Raw genomic sequence first — 22753 nt, 5'->3', positions numbered from 1 at the left:
TGAACTTGGACTGACAATCCCACCAGAAGGCAGAGGACCTTGCAGGTTGATATGTTTTGGGAACTTGGGGGTGGAACAGCTTTGTTTGTAAACCCCAGGAGATGGGAATCTAGGGGTGGCCAGTGGGCCTAGATGGCCAAAAGCAGCCTGTGTATGCCCAGCAGCCAGGTGGAGGAGAAAAGCCAACTGAGAAGGCAAAAGCTGGAGTTGATGCTAAGTTTGGGAAACCCTGAGCGGCTGTTAAGCAGCCTGAGTATTCTGAAGACCTGTGAGTCTCATAAAATCAACTGTGGGTGATGCCCTGCTCATTGTAGAGTGAGGGTGAGGAGCTGAGGAACCTGTCCTTGGGGGACAGATGGGGAACGTGGCTTGGGGTGGAGCCCAAGCTGAACAGGGGACCTGAAAGAAGCCGAATGTAGAATCTGGATCCCCGGCCCATGTGCTTGTGCAGTGGGTTGGCCTGAGTGCAGGGGTCTGTGAGTCGCATTGGTGGCTATGAAGGCCGAGTGTTGGAGTGACTGCAGACAGAAACCCTGAGGGTTGGCGATTACCCCCAACAGAATAGAATCGCCAATCCCAGAGCTAGTGCATCCTGGGGGTGGATGCTGTGTGTGGCTTGTAGCCGAGACTACAGCCAGAGAAGGCCAGGAAGCCCAACGGCTCCTGGTGTGTTATAGTAGATGCCGTGAGTGATTCCCCTCCCTCGTATGAGCAGTGCCTTCGGCAGCAGATTTGGTGGCTCATCTGCTGGTACCAATAATTGTCTTTTGCACTAGGTTGGTGCCCTGCCTGGATTTATTTGTGTTCTGTTGTATTTTGTTATATTGAGATGTATTTGCTTTTGTGGGCCATGGCTGCATTGTTTGTGTTTGCTAAGAGACAAAATTGTACATATGAAGACTACATGGCAGAAAACCCTGAGGGGGTGGACTGCAGGGTAAGGAAAAATGTCAGGCTTTCCTGCCCTCCCGCCATCAGGATAGATGATGGATCCTTGAGGTCCTGAATGCATGCCTGATGGCGGGCACCTGGAATGGGGTGTGGGCATAGGTAGATGGGATTCACCTGGGCTAAGACTGTGCTTTTAAGGGCGGCGTCACGGGGACGCCAGCAGCAGCAGAAGCTGAAAGAGAAGCCCAAAGCAGAAGCAAAAAACGCCAGAGAGCCCAGATAGAGTGAAGATTTGCTGGGGGCTGGGAGGACTGCCAGCCTCCCAGCCCCCCCAGCACCCCTGCCTGCCATGTGCCTGGTGAACCCCAATAAAAACCTGCAAAAACCCACTGAGGACTCTGACTCCTCCTTTACCCGGTCTGCATGGAATCAGAAAACCTGCACTGGTCCAGTCCTGTCCCTTACACATAGTATTCAATATCTGGATAAATGTTTAACTGTTTCCCCATGATGGACATTAAGATGGTATCCAATTTTTCTTCATTATAAATAGTATGATGGCTATTCTTGAATATTTACTTGGTTAATCATCAGGATAAATTCCTGGAAGTAGAAATTCTGTGCTAAAGGGAATATTTCTCTAAATAAGGATGTCAAATTATGTAGCAATTGGGAGTTTGTAGGTGGGGAAAATGTAGCAAAGCCACTTGCCCACTCTGACAAATGAGGAGAGTTAAGACCAGGCTGAGGACTCAGATTCTGAGACCAAATTAACATATCTCTTCAGCATCTGTCACTGTTCTTTGATTCTACAACCCATGTTCCATGGATGTCTACAACCTGTGTCCCATGACAGGATATGATGCTCAAATTCTGTGCAGGTATTTGATGGCATTTTTGACTATTGGTCTATGTGTTGCCTTTGTGGTATAACCAAGTGATCTTCGTTCCCTGTTACAGGTTGCTGAAATATACCTATGCTGTAGCTGTGATCAAAAGGATCACAAATGGCTGGGCCCCACCCACAAGTTGCTGGATCAGCTCCCAGGGAGAGGGTTGGAGCAATGTATAACAGTATTTAATAAGCACCATAGGTGAGTCTTAAGGTTGGGAAATATGTAGAGGAAGCAGGGTAAGGTAACAAGTGATCACCAGAGATTAACCTCCTTATGGGAATGAGTTATGTCCCAGTGGGATCTGGAGAGGAAGCAAAATCCAGGATAAGCAGGTTTTTTGGGGGGGAGGAAGGGGTAGAGGTGGAGAAGGAATTTAGATTCTGAGAAACATGATAGCAGTAGTTACTCCTAAGAAAATTTTCGAAGTGGCATTTTCTACATATGTGAAGGTCATATGTTACCACGGTGGTTAAGACCATCATGAGAAGATGATGGAGGTAGGCGCATGGAAGCAAAACTCAGAGAGACCTGTTAAGAAAGTGGTCAGAGAGGGCCTCCCCGGTGGCGCGGCGGGTTGAGTACAGCGCTGTGAAGCTGTCCACAGCCTCTGCAGCGCGGGTTCAATTGCCAGCCAGGGAGATGCCCACATGGTGCGGCAGACCTCTCCTGTCTCACCCGCCACTCCCCTCAGCAGTGTATTTCGGTCCATCTGCCTGTTGGGCTCCCCGCTCTGTCTCTGGTGAATCCTCTCACCCTCCCGCACCTCTGGCCTGTACCCCAGTTCTTGTATAAAAGTAAATAAATCTTAAAAAAAAAATAAAGTGGTCAGAGAGGTAATAAGTTAAGGTGTCGCTCCCACCACCAGGCCTGCTCTCCCCAAGACTGTGCCTTTTCCCCAGAGCGTGAGTTCTGGAGGCTAAGGGGTAACCAGAAGATCCTGAGCAGGAGGGATGGAGAGAAGGACCACTGTGGGGGCTGGGATGGGTGGTGAGTGCACTGGGGTTTAATTTCCTGTGCTTTTTCTGGCATAGGCAATGCTGTGCTTGGGACAGTCATGAGCAACTAGCTCCAGGACCTTCGGCATCAGCCCAATATCAACACACAAGTACACATGTGGTCAGTGCAGCCAGTTTAGAAAATGAAGAAGTGGCTGCTCCCTAGTAAGCTGATGTCTCATTACACTCCTTGAGAAAAACCCTAAAGTCTTTTTTGTTAATTATAGTTTCTTATTGTTTTACTAAGTAAAACCATGCAGCTCTTTCAAATGTATGTTTTCCACATTCTTTGCAATTGCACTTTTTAAATTTGCTAATTTATGACCCCAAGATGTTCTTTCCCCTCTTCTCTTAATGTTATTTTTTTATTTTTATTTTTTTTAAAGATTTATTTATTTATACAAGAACTTGGGTACAGGCCAGAGGTGCGGGGGTGAGAGGATTCACTAGAGGCAGAGCAGGCTGCCCAACAGGCAGACGGACCGAAATACACTGCTGAGGGGAGCAGTGGGCGAGACAGGAGAGATCTGCCTCGCCATGTGGGAATCTCCCTGGCAGGCCAGGAATCGAACCCATGCTGCAGAGGCTGTGGACAGCTTCACAGCGCTGCGCTCAACCCGCTGCGCCCCCGGGGAGGCCCTGTTTTGGGTTTTAATACCTGAGTCTCTCACCTGTTAGCCACCAGGCATTCAGGTGAAATGCAGTTCTTATAAACAACAGTTTATAATTCTTAAATTTTAAGCCTGATGTCTTATTTCTCACAACAATTGTAAAAATTAGTTGAACACAATCATCAGGAAATGGTTAAACTGTGGAATGCTCTACAGCTACTAAAATGAATCTGTAGATTCAGTTGGATCTTGATGTTAAATGTTGATATTAAATATTGATATTAAATGTAATATCAATTAAATGTTGATATTGAATGTTATTAAAGATGGCCACAATAAAATTGGAATTTTCGAGCTGTATAATTGATATGCTTTCATATTTTACTTAAAAAAAGTAAGACAAAACCCTATGTGTTCATACATTTATGTATCTTATATGTAAGTATAGCAATGTATTTTTTATTAAAAATCTAGAAGGGAGGGCCAGAAAGGAACGTCAGGGTGTTAACTGGGAGAGTTGGTGCAGGTATTCAGGCTATCTACCTTACCTGGAAATGCTAGGCATTTCCAGCTGTGGTCTGTTCTGATTCGTTTGTGCTCCTGCTTACTGGTTATGAATATATGCAACATATCATCCTAGAGAATAGGAATAGGGACACAGGGAGATGAGAGATTCTTACTTTTCAGCATCATTCACGTCTACATTGATTCAATTGTTATGGTGGAAAAAATGACCAATCAAAATAATTTTAAAGTGATAACAGGAATAGCAGTAAATCTTATTTATGTATAAGCAATCTCTAGATGCTTTTGAATCACAGGCCAGTACGTTTAAACTTCACGGTGTAAAGGTATAATGTTCAAATGAGTGCATTTGGTGCATAAGGCTTCCAAAGTCCAACTCCTTATTGTGAAATGAAGAAATTAAGTCTAAAGGTTTTGGCATGTGCCCAAGGTCACACAACTAGGTAGTAGCAGAGTTCTCATGAGAAGCCATGTCTCCTATGACTCACTCCTAAGCACTTTCTAATTTGTTATAATTTTCTCCCCTTCCCCTCTCTCTCGTGTGTGTGCGTGTGTGTGTGTATATGTGTGTAGGGGAAAAGGGATGTAAACTGTTGCTTCTCTTACAGTTCATATAGCTTTAAAAGTACAAGATGGCATAAATTAGAATTTAGCAATATAAAATAAATAAGAAATATAGAAACTTCTACCAGTTATGCTAGTATAGCTTACAATAGCTTCCAAACATCAAATATTAATTTGACTTGGAAAACGAGATAGACTGTGTCAATAAGAATGCTCATGAATGTCACATGATAGTTCTTTTAGCAATGTAACTATTCAATGTTCATGTCATTTTTACCCTTTAACTTTTTAGAGGTATCCAACTTGAACGAGACTCTTGACAGTAATGGATTCAGAACTAGGACAAAGGCATAAAAAGCTTCATTGACCTATAAATATAAAGATAGGGCAGCTTACATAGATGAATAACAAAAGGTTACAAAGTTCTAAGTAAAATAACCTCATTTACATACAAATATTAATAGATAACTCCACAGAGTAACTAGGGAGCAGGCAGGTCAAAAAATCAAAGACACCCCCAAATGAACCCCCAAACTTTCTCTGCCCAAATTCCAAATGTCCTTTGTGTTCCAGGAACACCCTATCAATGTACCCATCCCAGACTGGGGACAGCCAGCCCCAGCTTCAACACAATCCCTATGACCCAACCTTCACCATCACACTAAAATCCCTGTCTAAGGAGTTCGGCTGCCATTTTCTGAACATGACCAGGCACGATGGAATCAGTGCTCACACTGGCTCTGACCATGTAGTGAAGGCACTGAGCACCATCGTTATCCTCTCTTCCACCCTCACTTTGTCTTAAAAGGGGAACCTTACTCCTGCTTGGTGTGGCACTGCTTTGCGGATCTATCCCATTGCTCACCTCACTTGACGCAAGTAAAAAAATCTGCTTACTAAAACCTAGTGGTCTTGAGTACTTTGACTTGCCAAGTGACCTAACCCCTTTCGGAGGGGTCACAATTGCTAGTAGCTAGGGCAATGGTTACCACAGAAATAGAGAAAAAGGTTTCCTTGGCAATGCAGCATATTCCCTTTAGTTGATAGGATATAAAATATGTTGAATGGTAAAGTTCTGAAGGATATGCTAGATTGGTTGTAAAGACCCCGATCTCCTACCCCCAGCCCCTCCAGCTCCATTCTCCCTCCCATTGCAATGCACTCTGCAGTTGGACTCTTCCTCCTGCCTCTCCTCCTCCCTGGATCTAGCTGCTCTTGTGACTTGCTTTGGCCAATGGAATGTGGTGGAAGTGACTGTGCCAGTTCTGAGGGCAGGTCCTGAGAGGCCTTGTACACCTCTGTCTCTCTCTTAACATTCTGCATCCTCCATGAGAAGAAGCCCAGGCTTGTCTGCTGCAGGATGAGTGATCACAGGACCAGGCAGCTCCTCTGAGCTGAGATATTCCTACATGAGCCAGTGCCCCCTGACCCGCCAGTTGACTGTTGATGAATGAGGAAGCCCATCAGCTGGCCACAGAGGAACTGACCAGTTGACTACAGATGTGTGAGCGAATCGATGCTTATTGTTTGAAGTCACTTAGTTTGGGGGGATTTGTTGAACATGATTGTGGCAATAGGTGGCTATGGCTATTCAGTAGAATTCTTATTTTAACATGAGACCCGTTTTTAATGATGAAACTACAGTAATTTTCATCCCAGGGGAGTATTTACCGAACAACCATGAAATTTTGAAGTCTTGAGAGAAACTAATGTACATTGGTGCAAGTGCAGAGACTCTGCCTTTTTGGGGTTTGCTTTCTGATGGGGGAGACCAAATGGCTGCTGATGTAACCCATAAGACCTAAGCATACCTAAGCATACCTACACACATGCAGGTATAGGTTTTGTCTGATGTTCTTTTCTCTTCTTTTGATAATAACTGTGATGGGGCTGGAGAGGACATACTTTCCCACTAGATATAATGGTGAGACTTTCAGTCAAGCTCCTTCCATTGTTCTTTGGGGAAGGAGCAGGCACGTGACTGAAGCGAATCAAACAAACACTATTTTTAAAGATTTATTTATTTACGCATACAAGAGCTGGGGTACAGGCCAGAGGTGCAGGGGGGTGAGAGGATTCACCAGAGACAGTCAGGAACAGAACAGGCAGAATGACTGAAATACGCTGCTGAGGGGAGCAGCGGGCGAGACAGGAGATGTCTGCTGCGCCATGTGGGTCACCTCCCAGGGTGGGGATCGAACTCGTGGTGCAGTAGCTGTGGATTTGCTTCATAGTGCTGTGCTTAACTCCTTGTGCCACCAGGGAGGCCCAAGCAAATACTTTATGGAATTTTAATCTTGATCAGGGTAATTCAAATCTCAATCACCATCACCCATTGTAACTCAGCCCATTCCCTAAAGGGTTGTTTTTTATTCAAGTAATATCTGAGTTCTGTTAAATTTCCCTTTATTGTATCTCTGTTATCCACCTCTTTTTCTTTTGGTTCCCCTGCTGATTTTGTAACACACAACTTTATTGTTCACAATTCACATACATAGAGCACAGGTTTCTCCCACTATTCTAAGTGGGAGCATTTCTATTAGAGCATGGGGAAGCCAAATGGTGCTAAGCAAAGAAGCAATTACCATTCATTTATATGGAGAAAGTTTTGAGTGGTTTCTAGACACAATCACTTACTAAATCACACCAAATAACACACAGAACTGAAAATAGCACTAACACAGAGCAAGAACAGGAAGGATATAATGAATACACAGTCTGCAGAATGGGGTCCTGGGGATGGAGTTAGGGGCCCACTACCCTGCAGTGTGCTCTCTGGAGGGGTTGCTGAGATATCAACTCAGAAGGCTATCTTACCTTTTGTCATAAAAGTAAAAGCTCTCTTTGGATTTCTTTCTGTTCTCAAACATGGGCACTAATGCAACTCTTTTGTCATATAAATGCATGGCTCAAACTTTTGAAAAGTGGGGACATCTGTATTGGGAAGGAGTAGGTGGTTCTCAGAAACCCTATGATTTTATGAGTCTCTGTAGAAGGAGAGAGGGAAATTTTTGTCCTACTTCCCCCTGACAGGTCCATGCTGGACAAGGAGCATAAGCCTTTAAAGGTAGCAAAAATAAAAGGAAATGAAGGCTCCATGAGGCGAGTGTCCCCTGCTTGGTAGCTGCTAAATAGAAATCTGTTATGGGCTGAATGTGTCCCCCACAAAAATTCATGCTGAAGCACACCCCCCCTCAAATTCTTAGCACCTCAGAATCTGACTGTATTAAGAGATAGTCTCTGCAGAGGTGATTAACTTAAAAGGAAGTGATTAGGGTGGACCCTCGGGCAGTATGATGGTGACTTTTGAAGGAAAGGGAATTTCACCAGAGACAGAGGGAAAATGTGAAGATGCAGGGAGAACCAGCGAGCATGGCCTGGATCAAATGTATCCCTTGTCCTCAGAAGAAACCATCCTTGCTGACATCTTGTTTTCAGACTTCTAGCTTCCAGAACTATGAAGGTAAAAACATTGTTCTGTTATTTACACAACCCTGTTTGATATGGCAGCTCTAAAAAATGACAAACTCCCAGTTTGAAATACAACTCTTATGACTGAAATATACACTCTTTTTATTATACTTGATAGGGAATAAGACAAATCAAACAAAAAAGAACCAGATTTCAATTGTTGTTATTAGAATAAAAGGAAAGAGAAGGCTTAAGAAAATGCAGTAATGGGCCTCCCCGGTGGCGCAGCGGTTGAGCACTGGGTTGCGAAGCTGCCCTCAGCCTCTGCAGCACCTGCTCAATCCCTGGCCGCCGGGCAAGGGTCCCACATGGTGCGCAGACCTCTCCTGCCGCCTGCTGCTCCCCTGAGCAGTGTACTTCGTCACTCTGCCTGTTCTACTCTCCGCTCTGACTCTGGTGAATTCTCTCACCCTCCCGCATCTCTGACTGTACCCAGTGCTTGTATAAATAAATAAATAAATCTTTAAAAAAAAAAAAAAAGAAAATGCAGTAATGATACATCTACCATTCACCCCAGAAAGGTTAAGACTTTCTATCTTTCTGCTACCAGTCCTTCTACTTTCAAAGCTGTGACTACTAACTTAATTCATTGAGCACTGACCATGCCACACACTGAGCTATTTCACAAATATTAACTCAGTAATTACTTGCAACAGCCCTGTGAGGAATAAGTGGAAAAAGTAGTCTTTTCATTTAATTGACAAGGAAGCTGAGGCTCAGAGAGAAATAATTGGGCCAAGTTAGTGGCAGGATCCAATTTTGAATTGAGTGTCAGTCAGTCTCTGATTGAAGAACCCATGTACTTAACCATTCCTGATCGCTGGCTTTATTTCTACACAGTGTTTGGCCTTCACATTTGCCTGTCTTCCCAGTCAACTATTAGCTTTGAGAGAGCTGAATAGTTTTGATGTTGTTTGATGATTTGCTGTTTCACAAATCATGTGGTAAAGTTGCCATCTTGAAACAAAATGGCCACAAATATAAGTTGTCTGGTGATTGTTGTTCCTGCAGTTTTCATAAAACTTAACATTTGAGTGAAGATTTGAGCCATATGATTATATTGATTGAATTCTTCAATTCACAAAACTAATAATTAATGAACAAACCTAATAATTAATGAGGAAGGGGGAAAGGCATAAGGAACAAGGAAATGTGTGCACTTAGCAAAGCCAGTTTATTCAAGTAGAGAATTGAAATTCATAGCCCCTGCTTCAACTATCCAGTATTCACATTTTAAATAATTTGTTTTTGGAAACCTTTCTAAAACTCTCCACTGTTACAATGTAATGCCATCTGGCATTTAACATTTATAAAATGTGCAGTTAAGAGATGCCAAGAGATTCTTCATGCAAACCAGATGGTACAATAACAGCTCTGTCTATTTTTCTGGCAGAAAAATAGAACTTTGAATGACTTGAAACTTATGTGAATAAATTAAACCCAATCAATACTTCAGGGACATTACAATTTCAATAGTTAACTTTACCCGCCTAAATATTTTCACAAATGTTTTCATTTGGAGGAGAATAAACAAAAGGGCAGACAGCAGTTCCTTTGTTGTTTTATATCTGCATTTAGCAATGACTGTAAGGAAAGCAACACCAATGACCTTCAATGTGGGAAAGTTTTTCCTTATTTTAAGAGTGATACACAGGTTTAAAGACAAACAAATGAAATTTCTTTTGAATAGGGAAATTTCACATTAAATAGTTTGAGTAGTTTTATTATTGTACTGAAGAGAAAAAAATATATATGTCTAAGTGACATTTTCTGGATAGTGCATTTGAAAATGTCTTTACCTCACCAGATATGTTTCTCATAAGTCCAAGTTCAGCACATGCAGGGGTGTGATAATACCTTGCTTTGTCCTTGCCTGGTCCCTGTAAGTTTTCCATGTAACAATGGGACTTTTGTAATCCCCTTTCATTTCCTTTACTTTCTTTTATTACTTTTATTTTCATTAAAATTCACAATAAGATACTCATTAGATGAAGTAATCTTGTTAAAAGCAAGTGTTCTGCTTAGATCTTTTCTTTCTCCTTGTTACATAAAAATGTGATTCCCTGCCATCCAAGTGAATTTCCTCTGTAATTAGGCATGAATAGCTTTGGAGAACAAATACAGTCTGCTTTTGAAAGTAGATCTCTTTGGGTGCAGGGGACAATCTCATTAATAAAAATCTGTGTTTCTGGGCTGCACAAGCTGTTGAATTTCTCTCCCAATTAGCAATGAATGGTTTTTCAGAAAAACACTGGAGAAGTTTGGTTTCCATTTTGCTGGCATTAATTATGCTTGTGAGAGACTGGAAGTATCAACTACCACTAAACTTTGTCCCTTCTTTTCCTCTCCCTGGAACACACAGGACTCTGTTTTATAGACAGGGCAGAGTCCTGGGTAAATTCGCCCTCCAAGTGCTACTTCCTCTGGGCCAGTGTTGGTTTCTATAGTAGATGAGACATCTGTTTAGACCACCCCAGTGTCAGGCAGCTACCCTTGTGGCAGGAGATGTCACAAAATGATAAACCCAAAGGTGGCACATTTAAAATGTCACTTATCTGGGGGCAGGGAGAATTTCTCCAAAAGCTGCCCCTAGGGTTAATCAGTTAACTGTGTTCTGAGTCCTTGACAAACATGGTGTCTGGGTAAAAGACCTCAAGGGGAAATAGTTAAATGCCTGGGGTGCCAGATAATGAGTTGAATTCCTGGTATTTTAGGAAAACAAGGAAATAAAACCTACCTCTCTGAACCTCAGTGGCAGACAGAGGGACCTAGAAATGACTGGTAGGATGCTTTTCTAAGTTGAGCTAAGTTAATATTGCAGGAGAGTAAGGAGATGTGGTGGACAGGGTCAGTCCCAACAGGAGGGTTGAATGGGACTTGACTTACTAGGTAATAGAACAATCCAGGGGATGGCCACTGCCACTTGAGTTTGATCTTCCAAATCTCTTCACCATTGTAAATGGCGGATGCCCTCTGATCTTCAAGAGTCTAACAACATACATGGGGACAGACTGAAATACTTGCTTCCACAAACCCATACAGTCAAAATCCATCATTGCCTCACAATTACCAAGATTTCTCAAAAGGAACTAAAACAACAAATCACTGGTTACCAGAAGAGAAGGGGGAAGCGGGTGGCTAAACCAAAGGTAAAAGGATGGAATTGTACAGCGAAGGATAGAATTAGACTCTTAGCAGTGAACTTAATGTAGTTACACAGTTATCTATTTGGTAGACAATTTTTATAAATATTCTCTGTGTGTTATGAAAAACATACATACACTTTCAGTTGACTGCAGAGTTCTATAGATGACTGCTAGATAAAGCTTGTGAATTGTGTTAAAATCTTTTATATCTTTATTAATCATCAATATATAATCTCCCACTTAGATTGTGAATTTGATCTTTTTCTTTAAATTCTATTAATTTGTTTTCTCTGTGCTACTAGGTAGTTACAGGTTTAGGACTAACATATTTTCTTGATGAATTGTTCCTTTCAACATTATGTATTATCTTTACCTACAGTCATTTTTTGTCTTAAACTGTATTTTGTAAGATATAAATATAGCTATAACAATTTTTGTTACCATTTGACCTAACTTTCCTTTTTTCGCCTTTAATCTTCCTGCAATTTTATATTGTAGATGTATCCATTTTAAATAAGACATTATTGAGTCTTCTAATTGGTGAATTTGATCTATTTACATTTATTTTGATTACAGACAGATTTGGAACAGGTTTTTGGTGTCATACTGTATTCCCCACACTAATTTTTCTATTTTTTAAGGTGGAAGTTTAACTCATTGACTTGACTTTTTTTTTCTTTCTGATACAAGTATTAAAAACTGAGTCCTTCCTAAGCCCCATTTTAACTGCATCCCATAATTTTTTATGCTGTGCTTTCATTTTCTTTTTCAGTTTGAGTATCTCTGATAAGGTTTTTTATCCAGAAGATTTAAAGAACTCCTATAACTCAATAATAAGACAAATAACCCAATGAAAAAATGGACAGATAAAATTAAGATGTAAAATTAAAGTTAAGATGTAAAAATATCTAGGAAGCACATGAAATATGCTGAACAACATTAGTCATTAGGGAAGATTAAAACCATAATACCGCGTCACACCCACTAGGATGGACATAAACAAAAAAACCGTAACAAGGCTGCAAGAATTAGGAGAAATTTGAATCCATAGTAAAATACTATGGTCACTTGAGAAATCAGCTTGGTATTTTCTCAAAAATTAAATATAAATTGCCATACAACACAATTCCACTCCTTGATATATACCCAAGAGACATGAAAATGTATCTATGTCCACACAAAGATTGTCATAGCAGCATTACTCCCTCATAAAAACCGAGAAATGGAAACAACTCAAATGTCCATCAACTATCAACTGGATAAAGAAAATTCAAGGTGTTAATACCGTAGAATATTATTCAGCAATAAGAAGGAGTGCTACTATTACTTGCTATCATGTGGATAAACCTCAAAAAATTATATGAAGCTAAAAAGATTCTATGTTGTATGATTCCATTTATATGAAATGCCCATAAAAAGCAAGTTTGAAAGCAGGTAAGTGGTTTCCTGGAGTTGGAGTGGGAGAGGAGATTGACTATAGATAAGCATGAGTCATCTTTCAGGGTGATAGGTAAGTTATACAACTGGATTCTAGTGGGTGGTGGTTACACAGCTCTGTAAATTTATGAGTGACCATTATTGTATACTTAAAGTGAGTCAATTTCATAGTGTGTAAATTATCCCTTAATAAAGTCATTAAAAAAATAGATCTCCCCAGTGAACTAGACTCCTTCTGAATGTTTTGCAAATTATTTTCTACATTCCATGCCTAGATGGCCAATATTACATTCAAGACTTGTTAATGGACATAATAAGATGAAAAGAACACATAATAAGAACACTCAAGATGAACACAAGAGTCCTCATGTTTCCAGATAGAAAAAGTCCAAGTTCAGTGTCGTGAACCTTTCAGCTATTGTCCATGGAGGAAAGCTAGGATGAGCTTTGCCCTGGGGTGACATTCTTCTTTGTCACTGATTAACAGGCTTTGTAGGAAGGCTGCTCCACTAAATCCAGCTCTGCCTGGTGAGCGACATCTGGCCAAGCACCGGTGAACAGAAAAAATGTCCACTCGCTACCACCAAGCTGCTAGTGATAGCTACCTGGAACTTCTGAAAGAGGCTACCAGGAGAGATCTGAATCTTTCTGATGAAGATGGCATGACTCCCACCCTCCTGGCGGCCTACCATGGGAACTTGGAAGCCTTAGAAATAATCTGCAGCAGAGGGTAAGTTCACACCTTCTGGTTTCATTTTTTAATTTAATTTTTTTACATCATTGTTCATATTGTATTGTGTATGATTTCTGCCCTCAGGTGTAATCCTTGTAAAATTCCCACCCCCAGATCACCCACGAACCATCACCATAGTCTCTTGTGCTCTTCCCTCCTCTTTACAACTTCATGGTTTCAGTTGGAGACAGTGTATAAGGATTTTTCAGATGGCAGCAAAAGGCAGAAATGTCAGTGTAAAGGAGACCTACAGGTGCTGTTTTCACACTGAGATACAGTACTATGGGCATAGCTCACCACTTAACAGCCATATACAAATAGATTCTCAAATAAAGCACTGTTATCTGCCTGGGAACAGAGAGGAAAGATATTTTAATTCTGAATCTTTAAAAATCTTTTCCAGAAAGTAAAACAGTTCACTCTCTAAAAGGAGATCATTTTTCTCCTTGGCTTTAAGGTGTCAACCTTGATTGGAACAAGTGATATGGTTTTCTTTTATTTTTTCATCTTCGCCATTGAAATCTAACAGCATTTTATTAATACTCAATCCCAATAGAAGCCCATGATTCTTAGATGGAGGTACTGGTTACCCGTACATCCTTACCCCTGACTCTAAATATAGGAATTACTACTTCTTTGCTGTCTACTTGTTATCAGAGGGGCTAGGCAGTATTGGAAATTACAACCCAAAGGGGGTGAAGAAAGTAAGAAGGAAAATACAGGAACTAAGTGAATTAATTTCAATTCAATACACATTTGCACATATCCATACCTGCCAGCCATTGCACACCACTGGAGTTGCTCTGGTCAACAAAAGAGACAAATCTGGACATATCTGAGAGAGGAAGACAGACATTAAACCGATCATGTATGATATATGTTTATAAAAGAAGAAATAGAGGGTACTGGAGTAAATAACATGGGCATCTACCCCAATCTAGGGGTGACAAAAGGCTCTCCTGAGCATTTAAGCTGCAATTTGAAAGATAAGGAATTACCCTGAAGATGGAAGGAAGAAGGTTTCCCCTAGTGAAACCATTGTGCATTCTTGGAACTGAAGAGCTTAAGCATGGTTGGATGTAGTTTTTCTTTGAGTGGGGAGAGACAAGACCAGATTACAAGAGTCTTGAAAATTCTCACAAGGTTTTGAACTTTATCCTAAGGTCCTGGGAAGCCACTCTCACAGATGTTCTCAGGGGAGCTATCTCATAGACTCTGTGTTCGCAAAATTTGCTCAGGCAGCTAAACGGTGGTCAGGACGAGTGTTTGGGCCTGTTTTCATGGTCAAGATGAGAGATGACCTGGACTAGGGGAGTGGAATGGGAAGGGGGACACATGAATGGATTTGAGGGGCAGTTCCGATATAGACTCCATTATGATTGACTGGATGCTGTGGATGGGTGGTAAAGAAAGAGACTGGCCAAGCCTCCAGGTCCTGCTTCCAGTTTGTGAAGAGTTAAAAGAACCAAAGGTGGAAAAATTTCCTGTGTTGACTACTGAATAAGGAAGTGAGTGAAGCTGGTCTCCGTTCCTCTTGCTGAATTTGACTTCCTTTGTCCAGAGGCGGCCTCCCTCACCTGCTTCCTCAAGTCTGCCTTCTCCAGATTGTAACACCGAGCTATCTCCCCTTGTCCCCCAAACTTTCTTCATCTCCTCAAAATATACCACCTCTGCACAATATCAGTTACTTCACAACCAGTGAAAACCCTTGCTCTCTCTTTCAGGCCCAGTTTAAATGGCAACTCATGGCTGTCTCTCTCTCTCTCTCTCTCTCTCTCTCTCTCTCTCTCTCTGCCTTTTATGCCTGCAGAATTTTCTCACAATAATTGTTCTGCTCTTTTTTTATTTAATTACAAAAGTAACACATTGCTGAACCCAGAAAATTAAACTATATATATGTACACAAATTAAAAAGAAAATTTCTATAATGATACACTGTTAACATTATTATTATATGTTCATATAATATATATAGTGTGTATAAATATAAAGGTGTGTAAATACATGTCTACATACATGTACACAGAGTGGTGTAGTCTAAGCACATGTTTTTGTTGACATGCTTTTATTTTTTTACTCCTTAGAACATCATGGACATTTTTACATACTAATATGTTCTTTCATAATTTAATTTTTAGTGACTTCTTAATATTCTAGTCAATAAATGTGTTTCTTAGATATCTCTCTTCTGAACAAATAATGTTTTCCATAATTTAAATATAGAATATCCTTATACATCTTAGAGCTGTATAGATCTTTGTTCACATTTGCCTGAGGGTAAATTTTTCAGTGTAAAGTTTCTGATCAATTGGCAAGTGCGCAATGTAAATACTCTGTGTGAATTGACAAATTACCTTCTCAGAAAATGAGTACCTATGTTTGTCAGTATTATAGGCCTAAAAGGATATATCAGTGTGACTTTAATGTTCTTATCTTTGATTACAGGTAAGGTTAAAAATTCTTTTTATATTCAGTGGCCATTGTATTTCTACTTTTGTAAATTTTTAACATTGTCCCACTTTTGTATTGGAGTCTTCAACAATTCTCATTGGTGTATTATAAAGTATTTTTCAGACTATGAGCCTTTTTGTCATTGTATTTAAAATATTTCCACAGCTCATAATTCATATTTTGGACAACATACATTACAAATAAAAATGAAAACATAAGTAAATGTAAGCATATATTTTAAATATATGTTTATATACTCAAGATTGTCAATTTCACTATATAATTCTAACTTTAAGGTCATTCCTACTTATTGACTGATAGTTTCTTTAGTACTTTTTCAGGTTCATGTCTTATTTTGAAATCCTTAATTCATATAGCATTTATTTTCATTTAAGTTCCAAAGTTGTACTCTAACTATACATTCTCCAAGTGGTTAGTCATCTGTCCCAACACAATTTGTCACATAGTTTATTCTTTTTCCATCTATTTGACATGGGAAAATAATTTTTTCTCAACATTATATCAAAAGCCAGTCTCAAGTTATATTTATTAAACACTGGCTATGAGAACAAAAAATTTTCAGAAAAGCAGAAGCAGAAAATTTTTTGTGCTCACAGCCAGTGTTTAATAAATATAACTTGAGATTTTCTAGTTCTTCCTTTTCATATCTTGTCTTCTGGTGGTTTCTACTATGTCCAAGATTTTTTTTTTCCCCTTTCTTCCAGAAGCATTTAAGTCCTTCTAACTTGGTTAAATTGGTCTGGTATAGGATTATTTTTACATCACCTCGTATTCTGACCCTAACCAATCTTTAGAAAGTGGCTCTGAAATCAAATTCTCAATTAAATTTCAGGAGTTAGAGAAGGAAACAAATTAAAAATTGAATGTAAAAGCTGATCAATCTTTGAGGTCCGTTCCAATTTGATAATTTGAGCATTTATCTGAATCACCATCTGGTTGAGTCAAATGATCCTGTGATAACTATTAATATTCAAACTCTGGCTTTGTTTTTCCTTTTTTTTTAAATGTATAGGTTAAAGGCTATAATTACATGTGGGAAGATGACCTCAATTACATAAAATTTCATCTAGCCACTAAAGCATTGTATAGGCAGGAAGGACACAGAGCAGGTTTTCTAATATCCAGCAGACCGGGTAAAGGAGCAGTCAGAGTTCTCAGTGGTTTTGCAGGTTTTTATTGGGATTACCAGGTACACAGCAGGCAGGGGCTCTGTGGGGCTGGGAGGCTGGTAGGCCTCCCAGCCCCCAGCAAGTCTTTATCTGGGCTTTCCAGCATTCTCTCGGCTTCTGCTTCTCTTGCTTCTCTCTCGGCTTCTGCTGCTGCTGGCGTCCCTGTGATGCCGCCCTTAAAAGCCCACTCTTAGCCCAGGTGAATCCCATCTACCTATGCCCACACCCTACTCCAGGTGCCTGCCATCAGGCATGCATTCAGGACCACAAGGATCCATCATCTATCCTGATGGCGGGAGGGCAGAAAAGTCTGATATTTTTCCTTACCCTACAAGCATGCATGCAGTTTTAAAAGTTTTGTTTGATTTTTCTAAAATGAAAATGATTTTTTTCTTCCCTGATTCTTAGAGGAATACATACTGCTACACTTCACATCAGATTTGAAAGCTGTATCTCATAGAGCAAAAACCACACTAACTCTGTCATTGACTTTGGTGCACATCCTCCAGACATTTTCCTTTGAGAACAGGCACACATTATATGTACATTTTCTCCCTTAAAAAGACAATCATATCCTACAGACTAGCCCAAAACTTGCTTCTAATCATTTAACAATAGACTGTGGACAATCCATATGTCAAAGCAGAAACCCAGGTCACTATTTCTAAAAACTACATGGTATCCAATCTTATGGTTTCATCATAATTTATTTAGTCAGTTGCTTGTTCTCAACATTTCACTTGAATCAAGTCTTGATTACAAGTAAGTTGGGATGAACATTGTTAGTCATTCATCTTGCACAAAGATTTGATATTTCCTTAAGATAAATACCTAATGCTGAAACTGTTGATTCAAGAGCATGCGAAGTTTTGAGGGGTTTTGACATCTGTTTTGCCTGGAAATTTGAACCACTTCATGCTTCCTCAAGCTTTGTTTATTCCCCCATACTCCTGCCCAAACTAAGTACTGCTATTATTTTTAATCCTTGCCTATCTGACAGGCAAAATAAAGATGGTGATACTTTGTTTTTATTTGCATTTCTTTGATTACTAGTGAATCCAAATATTCCTTCTTATGTAGAAAAATGTTTTTTAAATAATGATTTTTTTTTCTGAGAACATCACAAAAAATGAAATCATCTTCAGCAGGAGAACCTGAAATGGAACAGATGCTCAGAGAAATTTAATATAAGCAAATTGCCTATTTAGTGACAATAATCCCAATCATCTTTTAAAATTTATTGCCCAAATATACTGATTTACCAAAAAGCAACGGTAAAATATGATAGTTTAAAAATTTCTTCTTTGAGTTTCTTTTTTGGAAAAAAATGAAATAGGAAAAAAAATCATCAGACTGAAACCATAGGACATCACTATTGGACTCAGATCCTCAAATGGAGAGGAAGGGATGTAGGGTAAGGTAAAAAGTATTAGGCTTTTCTGCCCTCCCACCATCAGGATAGATGACGGAACCCGGCAGTCCTGAATGCAGGCCTGATGACGGGCACCTGGAGTAGGGTATGGGCATATGTAGATGGGATTCACCTGGGCTGAGACTGGGCTTTTAAGGGCGGCGTCATGGGGACGCCAGCAGAAGCAGAGAAGCAGAAGCAGAACGAATGGAGAAAGGAGAACCACGAGAGAAGCAGGGAGAAAGCAGAAAGCCCAGAAAGAGTGAAGACTTGCTGGCGGCTGGGAGGCCTACCAGCCTCCCGGCCCCCCAGCACCCCTGCCTACCGTGTGCCTGGTAAATCCCAATAAAAGCCTGCAAAATCCACCGAGGGCTCCAGGACTCCTCCTTTACCCAGTCTGCTGGATCAGAAAACCTGCCCTGTGCCCCTTTCTGCCCCCTACAAGGGACCAGCTTGTGAATACCTGGGCAGGTGTGTGGTATAGTTTACCAAGAAATGTGAAAGACATCAAGGATTGAAAGACAAAGATTGAATTTAGTAGGACCCCGTGAAACTTGTTAATAGAAAATATATTTTATTGAACTTGTACATCAGTTTGGAAAGTTGTCTAAGTAGAATTTGGCAAATGGAAATCACTTCAGTAAACCAGGGAAACTCATAAATCCTCTTACTGAAAGTCATTTGGAATTTTGCATCTGAAATCTTCTTAAAAGAAAACTCGTCTGTGGTGTCATCTCAGGTTTTTTTTCATGTTCTTCCTCTTGTTATTTAAGATCCCTCGGGTGCAGGGAGATTCCTCTGCTCTGTGGCTTAAGTATATAGATTTAACCCACACTTACTACTACCTCAGAACAGCCCCAGCACAATTCACTCCTCTCAATCACCTCTTTTTTAAATTATCCAATCTAAGGATAATTTCGAGCAAATTTATCCAGTATGTTTTCATGTTTAAAGTAGTGTCTTTTACAATCCCTCTTTGATGTCTTGACTTCCGGAGCCTTGAATATGGTATTTGATTAAGATCAATAAAATAAAAAGTGAAACTCCATCTTTGGAGGTGAGGCATGGTGTAAATACACAACTGTGCTAAGTTTGAAAGGGTTGATCCAAAACAAAACAGGTCAACGAACCAGAGGCCTTCTTGAAAGTGTCCAGCAGCACTGCGGTTTTCAATAGTTGTTTTCCTTTGATTCAGTTTTATTTTCTTTCCCTCCTCTTTTGCACTTATGTGCCCTTTGCCCCCCACCTCCAGGCTCTCTGGTCATGCTGCAGTATACCCTGGGCTCCCTAACTATGCCCTGAAGATCACCCACATGTGCATCTGCTCGCGCTGTTCTCTGCTAGGAAGGAGGTTGCCAACTGCCAGCTTATGGGCTGGAGCTAGCCCACAAGTATGGTTTATTTGGACTTCACTGTATTTTTCTTTTAAATTTGAGCCAACATTTAAAAAATCAAAAAATTCCACATGAAATTCTGGATGTCTGGTTTTGTTTGAACAATGGAAGCTCTGGCAATATTGTGTCTGCTTTTATTCAAGGTAGCAAGCAGCCACGATCGAGCGACACCATCCCCCCTAGATGGAGCGTGCATTTGTCAGTGACTTTGTCAAAAGAACAAACCTGGCCCCATTCAGTTACTTACATTATCTTCTTATTTCCTTAGTGCACTGTGTGACTAGGAAATACTGTTGATACAAAGAACAAAAAGACACAGGCTTTGCCCTCTGGAATATACGATCTAATTAGGAGGACAGGGTACATTGAATAAGACTAGAAGTGTCAAAAAGCCCCAAAGGTTATTGTGGTACTGTGAAATGTACTAGATAGGTCTGAGAAAAAAAATATAGAAATTAAGCATTACATAACTTTAGAGACAAGTTAGAGATAATAGGTTCATTGAATATTCACTATGTACCTAGCACTTTTCTAATGATTAACTTATTCGCACAACAATTCTATGAGTAGGTAATAGTCTCCGTTTACAGGTGAGGACACTGAGTCCGAGAAAAGTTAAGCTTGAGGCCTTGTAACTGGGGAAGCTGGACTTGGGGGAGGGGAGCAGTGATGTGCTAGACCCCGTTCTTACTTGCTCAAGAGAGAGAACTGCTAAATTTTTAAGTTTGAAATCATCAAAAATAAAATTTATAAACTTACAATTTAATAAATTAATGCTCGAAACACATTACCTCCTAATTATTTAACCCCATTTTACTATTACCTGTGCTCTTGAGATTGTGTACCTGTTTGGTCTGTGTGGCAGGAATCACTTAAAGTAGTAAGTAAGCTGTTGCACACTCTTACAAACTCACATTAGGAGCTTGAAATTTGCTCCTAATTTGCTCCTTGAAAATTGGGTGTTGCAATACCGCAAAAATTGGCACGCACTCTAAAGCAGGGCTTTGATTTTTTCCCCCGGGTTCCTGGGTTCCCTGGGGAAGACTGACGCTACCTTAGCTCCAAAATCCTCATTGATCTAAGTTAAACAGGTAACTCTACTGCTCTTCCCTTAGGCCTAGGACCCAAATCTGGCCAATGAGACATGAAAGTTTCACTGTTGGGGAGTTTCATGAACAGCTTTACTTGCTTCTAAAGAAAAGACAAAGGGGTCGAGATGGACTTTCTCTGTTTTGGGCCATGTGATGTCTGGATGTGACTCAGCTGGATGGTCAGAAGTTATCTTTAACAATGTTAAGACACGATAAATGTGCATTTTGTCTTTTATTTTTGTTTTTATTTTCATTTGAGTCGGGTGGGGGGAAATCTCATGTCCAGAGAAAAAAATTAATATGTATTTTTTATGTTTTCTCTTCCAGGGGAGACCCCGATAGATGTGACATCTGGGGAAATACTCCTCTACATTATGCAGCCTCCAATGGTCACACCCACTGTGTCTCCTTCCTAGTCAACTTTGGTGCCAACATCTTTGCCCTGGACAACGACTTACAGTCTCCACTGGATGCAGCTGCCAGCAGAGAGCAGAAAGAATGTGTTGCTCTCTTGGATAAGGCTGCCACTGCCCAGAATGTCATGAACCCCAAAAAGGTTGCCAGGCTGAAGGAGCAGGCTCAGAAGAATGCCCGGAGGCAGATCAAGGAGTGGGAGAGGCTCCAGGAGAAGCACCACAGTAAGATGGCCCGCACCTACAGCAAGGAGGACTCTGGGGCTCTGTCTTCCGCCAAGGGCACTTACTCCAAATCGTCCCTTTCAAATGCTGCTTCTTCCAGTGCATTTGGGTCACTGTCTAAAGGCATTAAAGACACCTTTAAAATAAAGTTCAAGAAAAGTAAAGACACAGCGGAGGAGCTAGGACAAGAGAGAAGTGGGCAGAGGAATGTGATGGAAATGTTCAGAGAAGAGGAGGAGGAGGAAGAGGATGAATACTCCAGGGTATTCAAAGGGAAGCTCCGGCTCTTAGAAGAGGAAGAGGAAGAGGCGGACAGAGATGCACACCAGGAACCCATTCTCAACCGTCCAGGTCTGGGAAGTATCATTTTTAGAAAGAATAAAATATTAAACCCAGAAGACATCTCAGAAAGCAAGAGGGAATTGGGATTTAAAATGCCCAGTGAATTCCTGCAGATTCAAGGAACAGCAAAGGCCGATGAAGCTGAGGCTGCTAACGATGGGGAGGAAAATGACCTTGCAGATGACCTGCCCTGGGATGAGTATGAAGTAGACTGGGAGGAAGATGTGGCTGATGCGACTGCCCTGGAAGTGTTCTTGCATGCTCATCACCTGGAAGAATTCCTGCCCATTTTCATGAGAGAGCAGATTGATCTCGAAGCATTGCTGCTTTGCTCTGATGAGGATCTTCAAAATATACAAATGCAGCTGGGGCCCAGGAAGAAAGTCCTTAATGCTGTAAGCAAAAGGAAGCAGGTGATGCAGTGTCCTGGGCAGCTGATTGACACCAAACTCTGATGGAGTGTGGGTCCACAGGGGGAGCTGCAGCAGTGGGGCGATGCTGTGGCCTGCCAGAAGCACTCCAGGCAACACCCCCATTTCTAGCTGATGGGGTGAGATGTGGTTTCTAGGGTTTTGGAGTTGCCTGCCTGAGGAAGAGGCTCAAACTCTGCTCTGAGAAATACTCTACACCTGGCAAATAAACCACTATGGGAAACCCAAGGAGACCCAGAAATTTAAAAAATGGTGTTTGATGTCTTTTTGATCTTTTTGGATACAGAACGGGTTCATCGGATGACAGGAGGGAAAGCCATTTTTGCATTTCTAATTCTGCACTTAAAATTATAATCTCATCACACTAGCCTGAAGATTACTTTCTGATCCTCATAGCCTGGGGGTTGTGATTCCAGTGATGTTCCTAGGTCTCTGACTTTGCCGTTGGTGTGGACTAGGGTTCTTCTCTTGGCCTGAGGCTTGATGCCCAGCTTAAATGTGTCTGGCCCTTCAGCAGAGGTCTACAAGTAATTAAA

General features: G+C 40.8%; 1 protein-coding gene across 1 annotated transcript; it reads left to right on the top strand.

Annotated features, from left to right (window-relative positions):
* Positions 1-13102: 13102 nt before the first annotated feature.
* ANKS4B (ankyrin repeat and sterile alpha motif domain containing 4B) lies at positions 13103-22283 on the top strand (the record flags this gene model as incomplete). Its single annotated transcript, XM_084250905.1, has 2 exons — positions 13103-13266; positions 21134-22283. 2 exons carry the CDS (start codon positions 13103-13105, stop codon positions 22239-22241), a joined length of 1272 nt encoding a protein of 423 aa, XP_084107031.1. The 3' UTR covers positions 22242-22283.
* Between the last annotated feature and the right edge of the window lie 470 nt (positions 22284-22753).

The sequence above is a fragment of the Talpa europaea genome (genome assembly GCF_964194135.1).
Source record: "Talpa europaea genome assembly, chromosome: 12".
In the NCBI taxonomy this organism is placed as follows: domain Eukaryota; kingdom Metazoa; phylum Chordata; class Mammalia; order Eulipotyphla; family Talpidae; genus Talpa; species Talpa europaea.
Note: the sequence above shows the minus strand (reverse complement) of the source record. Positions and strands in the feature narration are given on the sequence as shown.